The sequence below is a fragment of the Microtus ochrogaster genome, unplaced genomic scaffold (assembly GCF_000317375.1).
Source record: "Microtus ochrogaster isolate Prairie Vole_2 unplaced genomic scaffold, MicOch1.0 UNK32, whole genome shotgun sequence".
NCBI lineage: Eukaryota > Metazoa > Chordata > Mammalia > Rodentia > Cricetidae > Microtus > Microtus ochrogaster.
Window position 1 is genome coordinate 3277245 of NW_004949130.1, and position 12235 is coordinate 3289479.

Genomic DNA, 12235 nt, shown 5'->3' on the forward strand with positions numbered 1-12235 from the left:
GGGGGAACCATTTTCTGACAGCCAAGTTAGTAAATGAAACACCTTGGCTTGATGATACAGACCATGATTTAGAATACTAATTTATGCTGGGCATGGTGGCACACACCTTTAGTCCCAGCACTAGGAAGACAGAGGCAGATGGATCTCTGTGAGTTCAAGATCAGCTTGCTCTACAGAGTGAGTTCAGGACAGCCAGGGCTACACAGAGAAACCCTGTCTCAAAAACAACAAAAGAAAAGAATAACAACTGATTTGGTTTCTCCCGTGTTCAGAATAACTCCCAACGGGGCCATGATTTTTAAAGGCATTGTTTTTTTTGTGTGTGCTTGTGTGAAGAGGCACGTTTTGGCATTTGATCTCAACTAAATGATTATTAGAAAAAATGTGTCAACTTCATGACATCTCTCAAAAGAATAGTCAAAGAAAACTTGAAAGTATAAGGTTTCAATCTTTAATTTATTTACTGAATCTTTTTATTCTTTTTTGAGGAATTTCTTTTCTAGTTTAGTGGGGTGTTCTTCCAGACTTGATGTTTCATTGCCCGTTTATCCATTAATATGCTTTTATGTTCTGTATAAATTATTTTAGAGAGAAGAAGCTGATAAAACTCAGGATATTGACTTTGTTGTGAACTGCAGAGCCGCTAGGGTGTCTCTAGGGTCTGCTTTGTCAGTGCTGCAGTGTAGATTGTCTTGGTAACTCACAGTTTTTGCACAGTTCCAGCTAGTTTGTTGGTTCCTGAGAGGGTGCCGAAAACATGAGTCTTGCATGATCACAGTTTGTGTTGCTGGGAATCTTGCTTGAACATGGTCATTTCTGGCCTGGTTTCCTACTAAGACTCGGTTACTGCACCCCAGTATAACTCAGGTTGCTCCCTGAGTTTGGCAGAAGAGTGCGGATTCTTTTGTGCAGAAGCTGTTGGTGCCCTGCAGCTCAGCAAAGGCTTTTAGGGCCACTGTGCTGAAGACAGGAGTTGACACTGTTCTTAGGGAACCAAGAAATGAGAGGGGTTCTTAAAAGTTAGGGTCCAGCACCAGTTTACCTTGGTTGTAATAGCCATCACTTACAAAGATTGATAGATGTTTTGTATAACTAACAAGGATGCACCCATACAATTCTAATCTTTACCACCTGATTGATACTATGTAGTGAACTTAATGGGAGATACAGTTAGGTCCTGGTTGAACATGTAAGAACCTACAGTAGGTACGCAGACATTGGAAACTCCTACTTTCAAACACCAGCTTTCACAAATGGATGTTCTCATGGAATTTGTGGTTACTGGTGCGAGGATGTAAGCCATAGGTAAGGCAGTGCTCAATATTTCTAATCAGAAGATACAAATCAGTTCTAACTAAATGCTCTTAACCTTTGTAAATCAGATGGTTAGCACAAGCAAGCAGTTCCACATAGAACACAAATGTTAGCTGGCCTTGGACTTTCTTACTAAAGTGGAAATGATGTTCAGCTTGATGGAGTTCTCAGTGTAAAATTGAAGGGAACTAAGTTTGGGGAGTGGGTAAGTTTAGGACTTTGGAGATAGCTTGTTACTGGGGAACCTTTAGAGTGATCTGCCTTGTGGATAGGCCGGTAGTGTGGATTAGCCACACCGGTGTCCCCTGGGGTGGCTACAGAGAGAGGGATCAGAGCTTCCCTTCTGTCCTGGCCCTTTGTGACAGGAATCTTTGTGACCTTGGAATATTCATAAGGATTTTATTAAAATGTGACCCGGGATTTGAAATCCAGGTCATGAGTCCACTCATTTTCTGTAGTTCTCAATCTATGGAAGTAGAAACATGTACAGTTTGATAAGGAACTGCAGCAGCTTTTGATGTTTCTTAGCTGCTCCTGCCCTCTGGGCTGAAGCTTCGTGCCTGAACAACCCTTGTAGCACCTAGAGTGCTTCTGATGCCTTAGAAATAGGAACGATACCTGTGTATTTGACAGGCTAGTTAAGATTCCATAGAGCTAATCAGATCTGCCTCTCAGGAAAAATACTAACTTGTTCTTTTTGTTTCTGGCTTTCAGTTTGTGAGATTACTCTATTTTTTTAAATATAATTTTATTTCTTCAATGAATTTAAAAATAAAACACCTTTGGAACAATGACTGGATTTCTTTGTGGGTTTCTTTATCTTGGAGGTGAGCAAGAAGTTCACTTGTAATTGGCCCCAAAGAGCCTGCAAGGTACCTCCTGCTGCTGTCCAGGTCTGGGCTGGGGGACGTGGTCAGGAGGGTGCTTTTGTACAAGTTTGGATTTCCCTGAGTAGAAAGTGAAGTAGTTTTCTCTAAACTTGGAATGCGTCTTCAGTTGTTTGGTCTAACTTAAAACTGCGTCCTGGAGTAGGGGACCTGATGAAAGGGGCTGTCTCCTGCTGGTTCCTGCCTATGGTTTCCGTCTGAGGCCTGTCCCAAACAGCATAGTTGAGTGCGAGCACCATCTACCTACATGGTGCCTGGGTATGGAAGTGAATTAGCTGATTTCAGAAATATCGTGGGCCCATGAAACCAGTTTGAATTGTGTGTTTCAAGGAAACAATTAGATGCTTTCCTCTGGTTCTTTGAGTCTCTTTGTGTTTGGGGATGTAAGTTTCTGACTGTTGCGTGATCATGAAAACGTGTGGCTGAGTGGTGGAGCACATTTATAATCCCAGCATTATGCAGAAGAAAGATTTCGGATTTTAGGCTAGCCTGAGTACTGTTGAGACCTTGCTTTTTTTTTTTAAACAAAACTGGTCAGTGGTGGCGCATGCCTTTAATTAGCACTTGGGAGGCAGAGGCATGGGGATATCTTTGAGTTCAAGGCCAGCCTCGTCTACAGAGCAAGTTCCAGGACAGCCAGGGCCACACAGAGACACCCTGTCTCAAGGAAAAAAAAAAATTGTAGCACAGTAATCATTTCTGTCCAACTTTGAATGAATTAGTTATGATTTTTTTTGTTTTTAGTTGTAGTGAGATGTTCTCATGTAGCCAAGCCTGGCCTTCAACTTGATATGCAGCCAAGTATGACTTTGAACTTCTGACCTTCCACCTCTGCCTCTCAAGTGCAGGTATGTACCACTACATCTGGTTTTGTGTGATGCTGGGGCTTGAACTTGGGACTTTTTGCATGCTAGGTGAGTACTCTACCAACTAAGCTATAATCTCCTGCTCTAGTTGTTTATTTCTAACAACTTGTATTAGAACATTTTATACCTTGTGACGAAACCAGGTCTTAATAAAAACACCTAGGAGGACCAGTTCTCGGAGTGCCTGTACATGGGTGAAGGATTCATAACTGTATCTTGTGTGCTAAAAAAAGGCCTACCTCTAGATTGTTTTTTGCCACAGCCAATCCCCAACTCTTAGGCCTCCCTTTGAAGCTGCTGTCAGGTGCCTTTTCTGGGGCACCAAGGTCAAGTTGGACCTCGTGTACCCCTGGACTGGCCTGCCTCAAGCCTGTCCAGCTCAGAGCCGGCACCCTCTCCTGCATGGACTGACGACGCTCTTGGTTCTTCCTGTATGGCAGTGTCACACGCTCCCCAGTCTTGGTATGCGGCGCCATCATCCTTGCCGTTCTCCCTGCTCCCTATTGCAGCTCTTTCTCTTTGGAATGCAGCATCTCTGGCTTTCACTTTAGACCTTTCTTGGATTAGTCTTGCAAGGCCTCCGTACAAGGCCAGTCCTGTCATTTTCCTTCACGGCTTGTCTCATTGTCAGGCAGTACTGATGTCAGACTGTTAAAGTGAAGCTTCAAGGAGACTTTAGGTCTTAGCACATGGACTGTGCTCACATCTCATGGAGTAAATGCTCAGTTAATACTGGGCCCTTCCAGAGTGTGGGGGAAGGCTTTAGCATTGTAGAACTTTCTGGAAGGGTTTCTAATCCACTTTTGAAGCTACACACATTTCTGCAGAAGTTGGAGGAGATGGATACAGCTTCAGGAACATGGGATAAAGTGAGCCCATGTTTACTCAGACTGCCATGTCTCTGGTGGGTAGCCAAGGGGATGGGCCATCTGGACCAGCAAAACCCCTAAGATCAGGTGTTGTAAACCTAAGAAGTAAATGAGATAAATGGTGCTTTGGGCCTGAGATCTGCATTTGTTTTTTTGGTGGCTTTTATTTTCTTGTGGCCACACTGTAAGCACTTTTATGTAATTGCCATAGGAAGAAGCCAATTTCTAGTGAATATAAACCCTTGGTCACTGCTTAAAGTCTCTAGCTTTGACCAGTTTTTTTTTTTTTTTTTTTTTTGGTCCATTACAGTTCCATTTGTTTTATTTTTTTTTTTATTTTGGAGTCAAGACCTTTATGTAGACCTAGCTGTGCTGGAACTCAACAGAGATTGACCTGCCTTTGCCTTGAGATAGGGTCTCACATCCCAGGTTCATCTTCAATCCATGGATCATTTGCCTCCAGCCTCTGTCCTGGGATCACAGGTATGGTAGGACTGGGGAGGGAACCCCACTGAGCCACACCCTGGGGAATCTTTCTCACTTGTATCCTGGAACTGTCGGTTTTAGAAGGCAGCTCTGGGGGTGGGGCAGGTCCCTAGGACTAAGAGACACATTGTCAAGCAGAGAGGAGGACATGTGGCCCACCATGGACCCAGCTGGGCTCTGGATGGCTTACAGCCTGGGGATGGGGGAGGTGGTGCGACAGACATGTTGATTGGGTAGCAGGCCCTCCTTTGCCACCCTGCTGTACTGCTAGTTGACATGCTCTATTTTTACTAGTATAAAAATGAAATTGGGGCCCAGAACCTCTTACCAAATCCTTAGTGGTTCTGGTGTCTGCTTGGGAATCCTGGCAGCAGGTGACAGTGTCGCACTAACTTTGGCAGAATCCCTGGAGCGCAATGAAAGCTCCTGGTAAAGGACTTCCCTGGTTCTCCCAGGCCAGTCCTAGGCAGAAGTCTAGGGCACAGGCCTGTGCTAACAAGACAGATTCCTAAAGCTGACACTTGGTGAGCCATCACCTCGGGCCACGGCTCTCATGCTCTTCTGTGAAGGAGTAAAGAGGAAGCCGGGTATTTAGAATTTAGAAAAGCTTTTATTGCAATTTCCATTCTGCATATTGATTTTTTTTTTTTTGAGAAGAAAAGCAACAAGTGCATCTTTCCTGAGCACATGGATTTAAATGGCAGCAAGAAAATTGAGTTGCGACTTTAGAACAGGATTTTTTTTTCAATCAGCACTCAGAGTCAGTCATTTAAGCAAAGTCAAGGTTATGGGTGTGATCTTGCAGATTAATAAAATGCTGTCCTCCCTTAGAAATGACAGTGATAATTTTGGATCAAGCGTGAGCTCCAAGATTTGTTGCTGAGCATTGCCTCTTGCTGTTGGGGTGCCATGGGCAGGCTGACGTCACAGAAGGGTCACAAGACCAGTGCTCAGCTGGCTCTACTTTGTGCCAGAGGAGGGCATAAAGGCCTTGTCACAGCCTGCCATGCATGCTTCAATTTCTTCCACGGTTCGCGGCACACAGGTCAGCAGCTCCATGCCACTGTTAGTCACTACAACGTCCTCCTCGATACGGACCTGTGCCATACAGACAGGATGCCATTATGACCACGCTGGCTTAATTTGTCACATCAGCAGTGCCAACCTGCTCCACCTGGGAGAAGCTGGCTGAGGGATGGGACTAGTTTTTGTGATGAGACAGACTGGTCTCAAAGCCTCTGGGGAAGACAGGGAGACTCCTTTATGGCCCTCTGCTTGTACTGTGTGCTTGCATGGAGCCTCTGGAACTGGGGGGCATTTTGAAGAATCTCTTCCTGTTGAGAGGCAAGGCATCTGTCTGTTGACAGCAGGGACTGGCCAAGCCTTAAACACAGCTAACTGTCCTTTGACCTTTCCCTGGGGAACCAGTGGGGTGGTGGACATTCTGGGAATAAGAATGTGGGGCCTCCAGGTACTCACCCCACCAAAGTTGCGGAAGCGCTGCAGGACCTCATGGTTAAAGAAGCAGGCTTGGGCTGGGTCTGCCAGGGCCTGGTCCAAGAGGTGGTCAATAAAGTAGATTCCTGGCTCCACGGTCAGCACCATGCCTGGTTCCAGATGCCTTGCTGTGCGCAAGCTCCGCAAGCCAGGCTCATCAATACGCTCTATACCCTGTGGAGTGAGAAAAGGTGGAGGAACCCAACTGAACATTCCAAGGCTGATTGCGATGTGCCAGCATTGAGAGGCAACCAGACAGGATTGGCTCCAGCCCCCTGGGTTCTCGCCCCTGACCAGAGTGTATCCAGCTCAGTCTAACCACAGAAACCCTCTGCCCTCTCTGCACACACCTTATTCAGGACATTTTGACCCTGGTTACCCTCAGGTCTGCCTTCAGGACACTGATAATGCACACATGTAGGCCAAGCTGCCAGGTAGCCCCATGGGGCTGGCTGGGTGTTTGGCTGCCCTCACTCAGGCCCTTCTGCAGGTCAGAAGCCAACCAGGAAAGCCAAAAAAGCTCTTAGGGGTTGAATAGCCTGCGGGGCCTTCCTGGTCTTTTCTTCCAGGCAACTCAAGTGGAAACTGGACTGGTCTTGGCTCCTCCAGGCCAAGTCAGCCTTTTCAATAGAGGAAGGGACAGGTGCTGTCATCAAGATGGAACTGTTACCAGCAGCACTGGCGTGGAAGTACCTGCCTGTGTCTAGCCTACACCTGGGCCCTAGGAAATAGCATTGTGCCATCGAGGGTGCTAGTGATGACTGCTGTCTGCTGAGGCTCTGACCGCCCTGCTCTTCCAACTCCCCGGGGCACTCAGCTGGCCTACGGCCAGGGCCTCTGAGCAGTGGGCACAAACTAAGCGTTCTGGTCAGGATCTGAGTTTGCCTGCCCCACTTGTGGCCCCTCCAAGGACACCCAGCTGCTGGAGACGAGCTGTCATTTCTGACTGTTTGGGGGCCAAGAACATCAGACTTCAATTAGTGGTTCACGTAAGGTAACCAGAAACAGGCTGGCTCAGCCTCCAAGGCTGGGCACAGCGAGGAGGGCTGTGACTGGGATTCTGTGAGGGTAGGGACAGCCACTGTGACCTGGTGTGAGCAGGCCAGATGAAGGTGGTGATGAGACACAAAGGGCCATGCGTCTTGTAGGTCATGTTCTGGAAGAACTGTGGCTGGCTATCGTCAGCCTTGCAACACTTGCCTCTGCATCAGCAGGCGTGGAGGCTGTGGGGAGGAGCACTTTGGTGGAAGAAAGGACTTGTGGCCTTTGTTTAGGTAAGAGGCACTTCTGTCAAGGGCAGGAGCCTGCTTCCTATCTGCCAGGCTTTTGCTCCAGAATTGTTTAGTTGCCACTGAAAGCCTGCACCTTCTGTTGCATCCTAAGTGCATGTTCCTTCTCTAACCACGACTGTGAACGCCTGTGGAGGACCGAGGCCTGACCAGGTCACGTCTCTTGGGTTTGTCTTTTTTGTGTGTGTGGCACTGGAGTTCAGAGACTTGAGCATGCTTGGCGAATGTTCTGCCAGCGAGCTTATACCCAGTAGGTCCATTCAGTCCATCCCGCTCTATGGATATGTAGGGGTACAGCTTCTTGCCACTCAGGAATGTTTCGGACCATTACTCCAGCGGGGATTAGGGGAGACTGAAGGATCTGCAGCGAGGCTAGAGGATAAACCTGTCTGAGCCAGCGTCCTGCAGAGCAGCTGCTCCTTCGGTCTGCTAGGTTGGGGGCCACAGGATGGTCTCCAATAGACATAGCTTAGCAGAGCATGGTGAGCTAGTCCAAGTGACCAGCAGCCAAGGGATGGGGATGCCAGCTATGCTAGGGGTGTCCATGCCTGCTGCTCTGCCTGGGCAGAGGGTTCAGTGAGGCCTCAACTTGTACTGGACTCTGAGAAGAGACCCAGATGTGTCTGTAGGCCTGAAATAAAACAAATGACTTTTATAGGAAAAGCCATATTTTTTCCACAGTGTTTATCTGTCAGAAGAATAGACCGAGCACAAAGGGCTGCTTACTGGAAAAGATGAAAACAGTTTGCTGCCAATTTTCTTTGGTGGAAAAAAGAACTTTGGCGACTAATGAATAACGAACCTCAACTAACAATGTCTGGAAGGGCCTGCTTTTGGCTCCCTGCACACAATAGGATGGACAGAAATTAGGAAATTAAAACTGATTTTGTTTCTCCAAATTTAACTGTTTACACTTGAGAAAAAAATAATTGAATAATAATGCTTCTCTTGAGCAATCCTCCCCTCCCCCAAATCATTCTTAGTGCTTTCAAAATACCCCACAGCCAAGAGGCTGGGTCTAGTCTTGGCTAACTGGCTGGTGGGCCCCAGGGTGTGCACCAGTTGCACAATCCGCCCCCTGCACGGTGGGCACCAGGCCAGGCTGGGCAGTAGGAACAGGCCCTGAGGGGCTGTAGCCACCTGCCCAGTAGGGCTTCCCAGGAGCCCGCAGGCACCCACTGGGTGGTCCTTGGAGAGCTGGCAGTAAGAGGAGAGGGAGCCCTGTCTGAAGATGCCCTTCAAGCCTTCCTCTCCTGCCAGTGGCCTGGGAGGTAGAGGGTGGGTGAGCTAGCCTGTAGGGAGCCGGAAGGGGGTTTGCTGCTGAGCTAAGGGCTGAAGTAAGCTTGAATGAAGGACATGGGCAGTTTAGTGTTAACTCTGTCTGTGAAACCTGGCTTCAGTTCCATATCTTTTGGGGAACCTTTGCATAGATACACCATATGTGTCTTGAGGTCTGTGCAGCCACTGGGGAAGATCACTCATTGACCCACCCTGATGTGTCCAGGACCTCAATTCCTTTGTATGTCATAGGAAGACCCATCCCTCCTGTTTTCACTACATCTCCAGAAACACTCCCCGCCCCGCTCACTCTACCCCAGTACTGGCCAGGCTGAGGGAGAGCAGTGTGCACACTGACCTCAGGGTAGCCTCCCACATCGTGCACATCTAGGCCAAGGAAGTGGCCGAGCCCATGTGGCATGAATACTGCTCCCAGGTGGACCTGGAGCATGGCATCCACACTGCCATGCAGGAGGCCAATCCGTGTCAGTTCCTCCAGGTGGATACGGTCAGCCAGCCGGTGCATGTCAGGCCACCAGACACCTAGGATTTAAGAAGAGGCTGTGATAAGCCAGGGCTCTGCAGACCAAGGGGTAAGGACCCAGACTGCATTGTCATACTGTAGGACCAGCTTCTGCCACTCAAAGCCAGGGGTCTGACCATGTCCTGAATGGCTTGGTCCCACAGGCTGCGGAGCTTTAGCCTGGGAGAAGGCATCCCTGCACACCCCAGAATGGCTGACTCAATCTAGAAGCTACTGTGGGGACAAAGGTTTCTGGGGGAAGGGACAGCTGGCGTGGCCTCACCCTCTGGTGGGCAGGGGTCTGGAGCCATTTCCATGGTTACCCGGATGTCTAAGCCCAGGCTGCTAATCAAACTCATCTCTGCCCCATGTTTCTTGGGCAAAGGTCACTGTGGAGAGCCTCCGGTGCTAGCTAGTTCTGTGCCAACTTGACACAGGCTAGTTATTTGAGAGGAGAGAGCCTCCATAAGGTCGTGCTACAGGCAAGCCTACAGGGCATTTTAAGTGATGAGGGAAGGCCATTGTGAATGGTGACACCTCTGGGCTGGTGGTCCTGGGTTTCATAAGAGAAAGCAGGCTAAGCCATAAGGAGCAAACCAGTAAGCAGCACCCTTCCATGGCCTTAGCTCCTGCCTCCAGGTTCCTGCTCTGCTTAAATTTCTGCCTTAGCTTCCCTCAACGAACTGTTACATATAAGCCAAATAAACCGTTTTCTCCCCAAGTTGCTTTGGGGGGTGCTTCATCACAGCCGCAGAACCCCTAACTAAGACAGTTCCCATGCATATAGCTTCAGGGTCCGGATGGGCTTTGTGGATCAGCCAACACTGCTTGGACTAATAGGCCCCTGTAGGTGGGGCCTCAAACAGCATCAGGGCAGCCCTGCCTGCTATGGTGATCTCCAGGAAGACCACTAGACAAGGACCTAGGTCCAGGGGAGTCTTCAGCTCTGATCCCATGAAGGTTGAGCCTAGGTCAGACGGTAGACAACATTGACCTCCCAGGTGGAACATCAACCTCCAAAGGCCTCCCTGCCATATCCTGCTCTGGCTCAGCACCAGACCTGCCATCATATCACCCTACCCTTTGATGAGCAATGCTGTAAGAAGGGAAGGCAGGAAATCCTAGGTGATTCAAGGCTCTACAGCAGTGGTTCTTGAACTGTGGGTCACAACCCCTTTGGGTGGGCAACCCTTTCACAGGGTCTCATCAGATATTTATATTATGGTTCATAACAGTAGCAAAATTACAGTTATGAAGTAGCAAAAAAAATAATCTTGGGGTTGGGGGGTCACCACAACATGAGGAATTATATTAAAGGGTCGCAGCATCAGGAAGGTTGAGAACTGCTGCTTTATAGGATAATGAACCAGAAAGGGCCAGGCCCGGAAGGTCAGACTGCCGAGCCTCCATGGCTGATAGAAGGCTGGTGAGCGCTCCCTTTCCTTGCCAGAGATGGACCCAGCAAGGCTGGCGGTACAGGGTCGTGCATAGGTGCTTCATAGGGTGCTGTTGTATGTATGGGGAGGTGGGAAAAGTTTGGCTCTGAGGTGGAACCAGCCTTCCTAGGGTTTAGAATATGCTACTGAGCAAGCCTGGGGAGCTTCTGGTTATTGCTGCCTCACATCTGGGGCCCTCCTAGACAACCCTGGTGAGGGTTTTCTTCAATGGTTGCCATTTCAGAAGTGGGGATCCATGATCCACAGGTGCTACCTCTGTCCAAGAGCCACAGAGCTGGCCCAGAGGGCTGGCTGGTTGACCTCTCACTAAAGACCAGCCAGAGCCGGGTTTCAGCACTCTGGCCACAATGATCTAGTGTGAGTCAAGTCTGCCTCACTTCCAGCTGCTGTTCTTCCCTAAGACCCAAGTGGCCAGGCCTGGGTAGTCCGGTCCTCCACCAGAGCCACTCCCGGAGGACTCTCCAGAGACTAGGTTACCTTCTGCTCCAGAAGCACACGATCTTCCCAAGTTACACCGGGGCCTGGGCCTTGGTTAAGCTATCCTTGTGAGGTGGTGGGGGGTGTCCCAGCATCAAGTTACCTTCCTAAAGACATCCCCCATCCGTACTGCTGCTCCTTGTCCACTCCCTGACACATCTGCTTAACTACTTCTCATGTATCTATACCGGAACAGCGGTGTCCCCCATGATACCCCAAGACTTGGCAGAGCATGTAAGTCCATGTGTTCTGAGTTCAAGTCCTGTAAGTGTCCAAAGAGCTGTGCTCACTCAGCTTCTAGTCAGCCCAGCACAGGGAGCTCAGAAAAGGTTTTCCCTGAATGGGGTCCTTCCTTTGTCACAAAGAAAGCCCCAAGAGTGGCTGGCTCCAACCTCTCAGCCTGGCTAATGTCAATGGTGGGCTCACAGGCATGGCTGGAACCTCGACTGAGAGGGAGCATCAGGTAGACCCCATGCTTCATGGTGGCTCCTAGGGAACTCTTGGTACCTGGCCAAACACAGGATCTGGGCCCCCGTGGTGCTTGTACATCTGCAGATGCAAGGTTGTAAGTGGGGGCTTTCTTTCTGTGTGTGATTAGGTTATAACAGTTATTAAACCTCCAGTGACTTGGCCTTGGCATCAGCCATGGGTGTTGCAACCACCACCCGTGCCTGGGGTGGGGCCCCTGAAGTGTGTGAAGGTTGCCATCCCCTGGCAAGACTGAGGCTGGGCACAAATCACTCCTGGGCTCCTTCCACCTTTGCAGCCCATAGGCACCGTGAACGCCCAGGTCCTGAGCTGGGAGACATCCCCGAGTCCCCAGCAGGCCCATATTAGACATTAAAGCACCCTGGGTGAATGGTACCTTGCTCTCCTACCTCATCCATTCATGTTGCTAACCCTCACCCTGACTTTCTGAAAACAGTATTATTCCTGGATCCCTACCCACTCTCCTCCTACAGAACCCTTGCATACTGCTCACAGGCTTTGGTAGCAGCATCTTACTCCCCACTCTGGGGGAGCAGCTAGACCAGGGTATCAACAGACAAGGCCATACCCCTCCTGTGGTCTCACCTGTCTCCGGGTGGGCTTCCTCTCTGCAGTCCTCTTCAAGGCCCTAGTATCCATCATCCTGGGCCTCTGAGGGACTTCCTCCAGGGAGTCCTCTGATTGTCCCTTCCTGGCCTACCAGAGCCAATCCATGACAGCACAGCAGAGTGGCATAGCCTGGGTCTGAGGGCAGGATTCTAGCCTTGCTTTGTGCCCAGCACTTGTTAAGAGTGAGGAGTAGG

At 49.4% G+C, this 12235-nt stretch overlaps 1 protein-coding gene across 1 annotated transcript in view; it reads right to left on the bottom strand.

Moving 5' to 3' along the window:
* Positions 1–5012: 5012 nt before the first annotated feature.
* Pepd (peptidase D) overlaps positions 5013–12235 on the bottom strand; it is a 136693-nt gene continuing 129470 nt past the window's right edge. The window contains exons 13-15 of the mRNA XM_005368427.3: positions 8845–9029; positions 5902–6093; positions 5013–5520 (exon numbers count right to left, since the gene is read on the bottom strand). Of these exons, the coding sequence (XP_005368484.1) occupies positions 5383–5520; positions 5902–6093; positions 8845–9029 (515 nt within the window). The 3' untranslated portion in view covers positions 5013–5382. The remainder of the gene's footprint in view (positions 5521–5901; positions 6094–8844; positions 9030–12235) is intronic.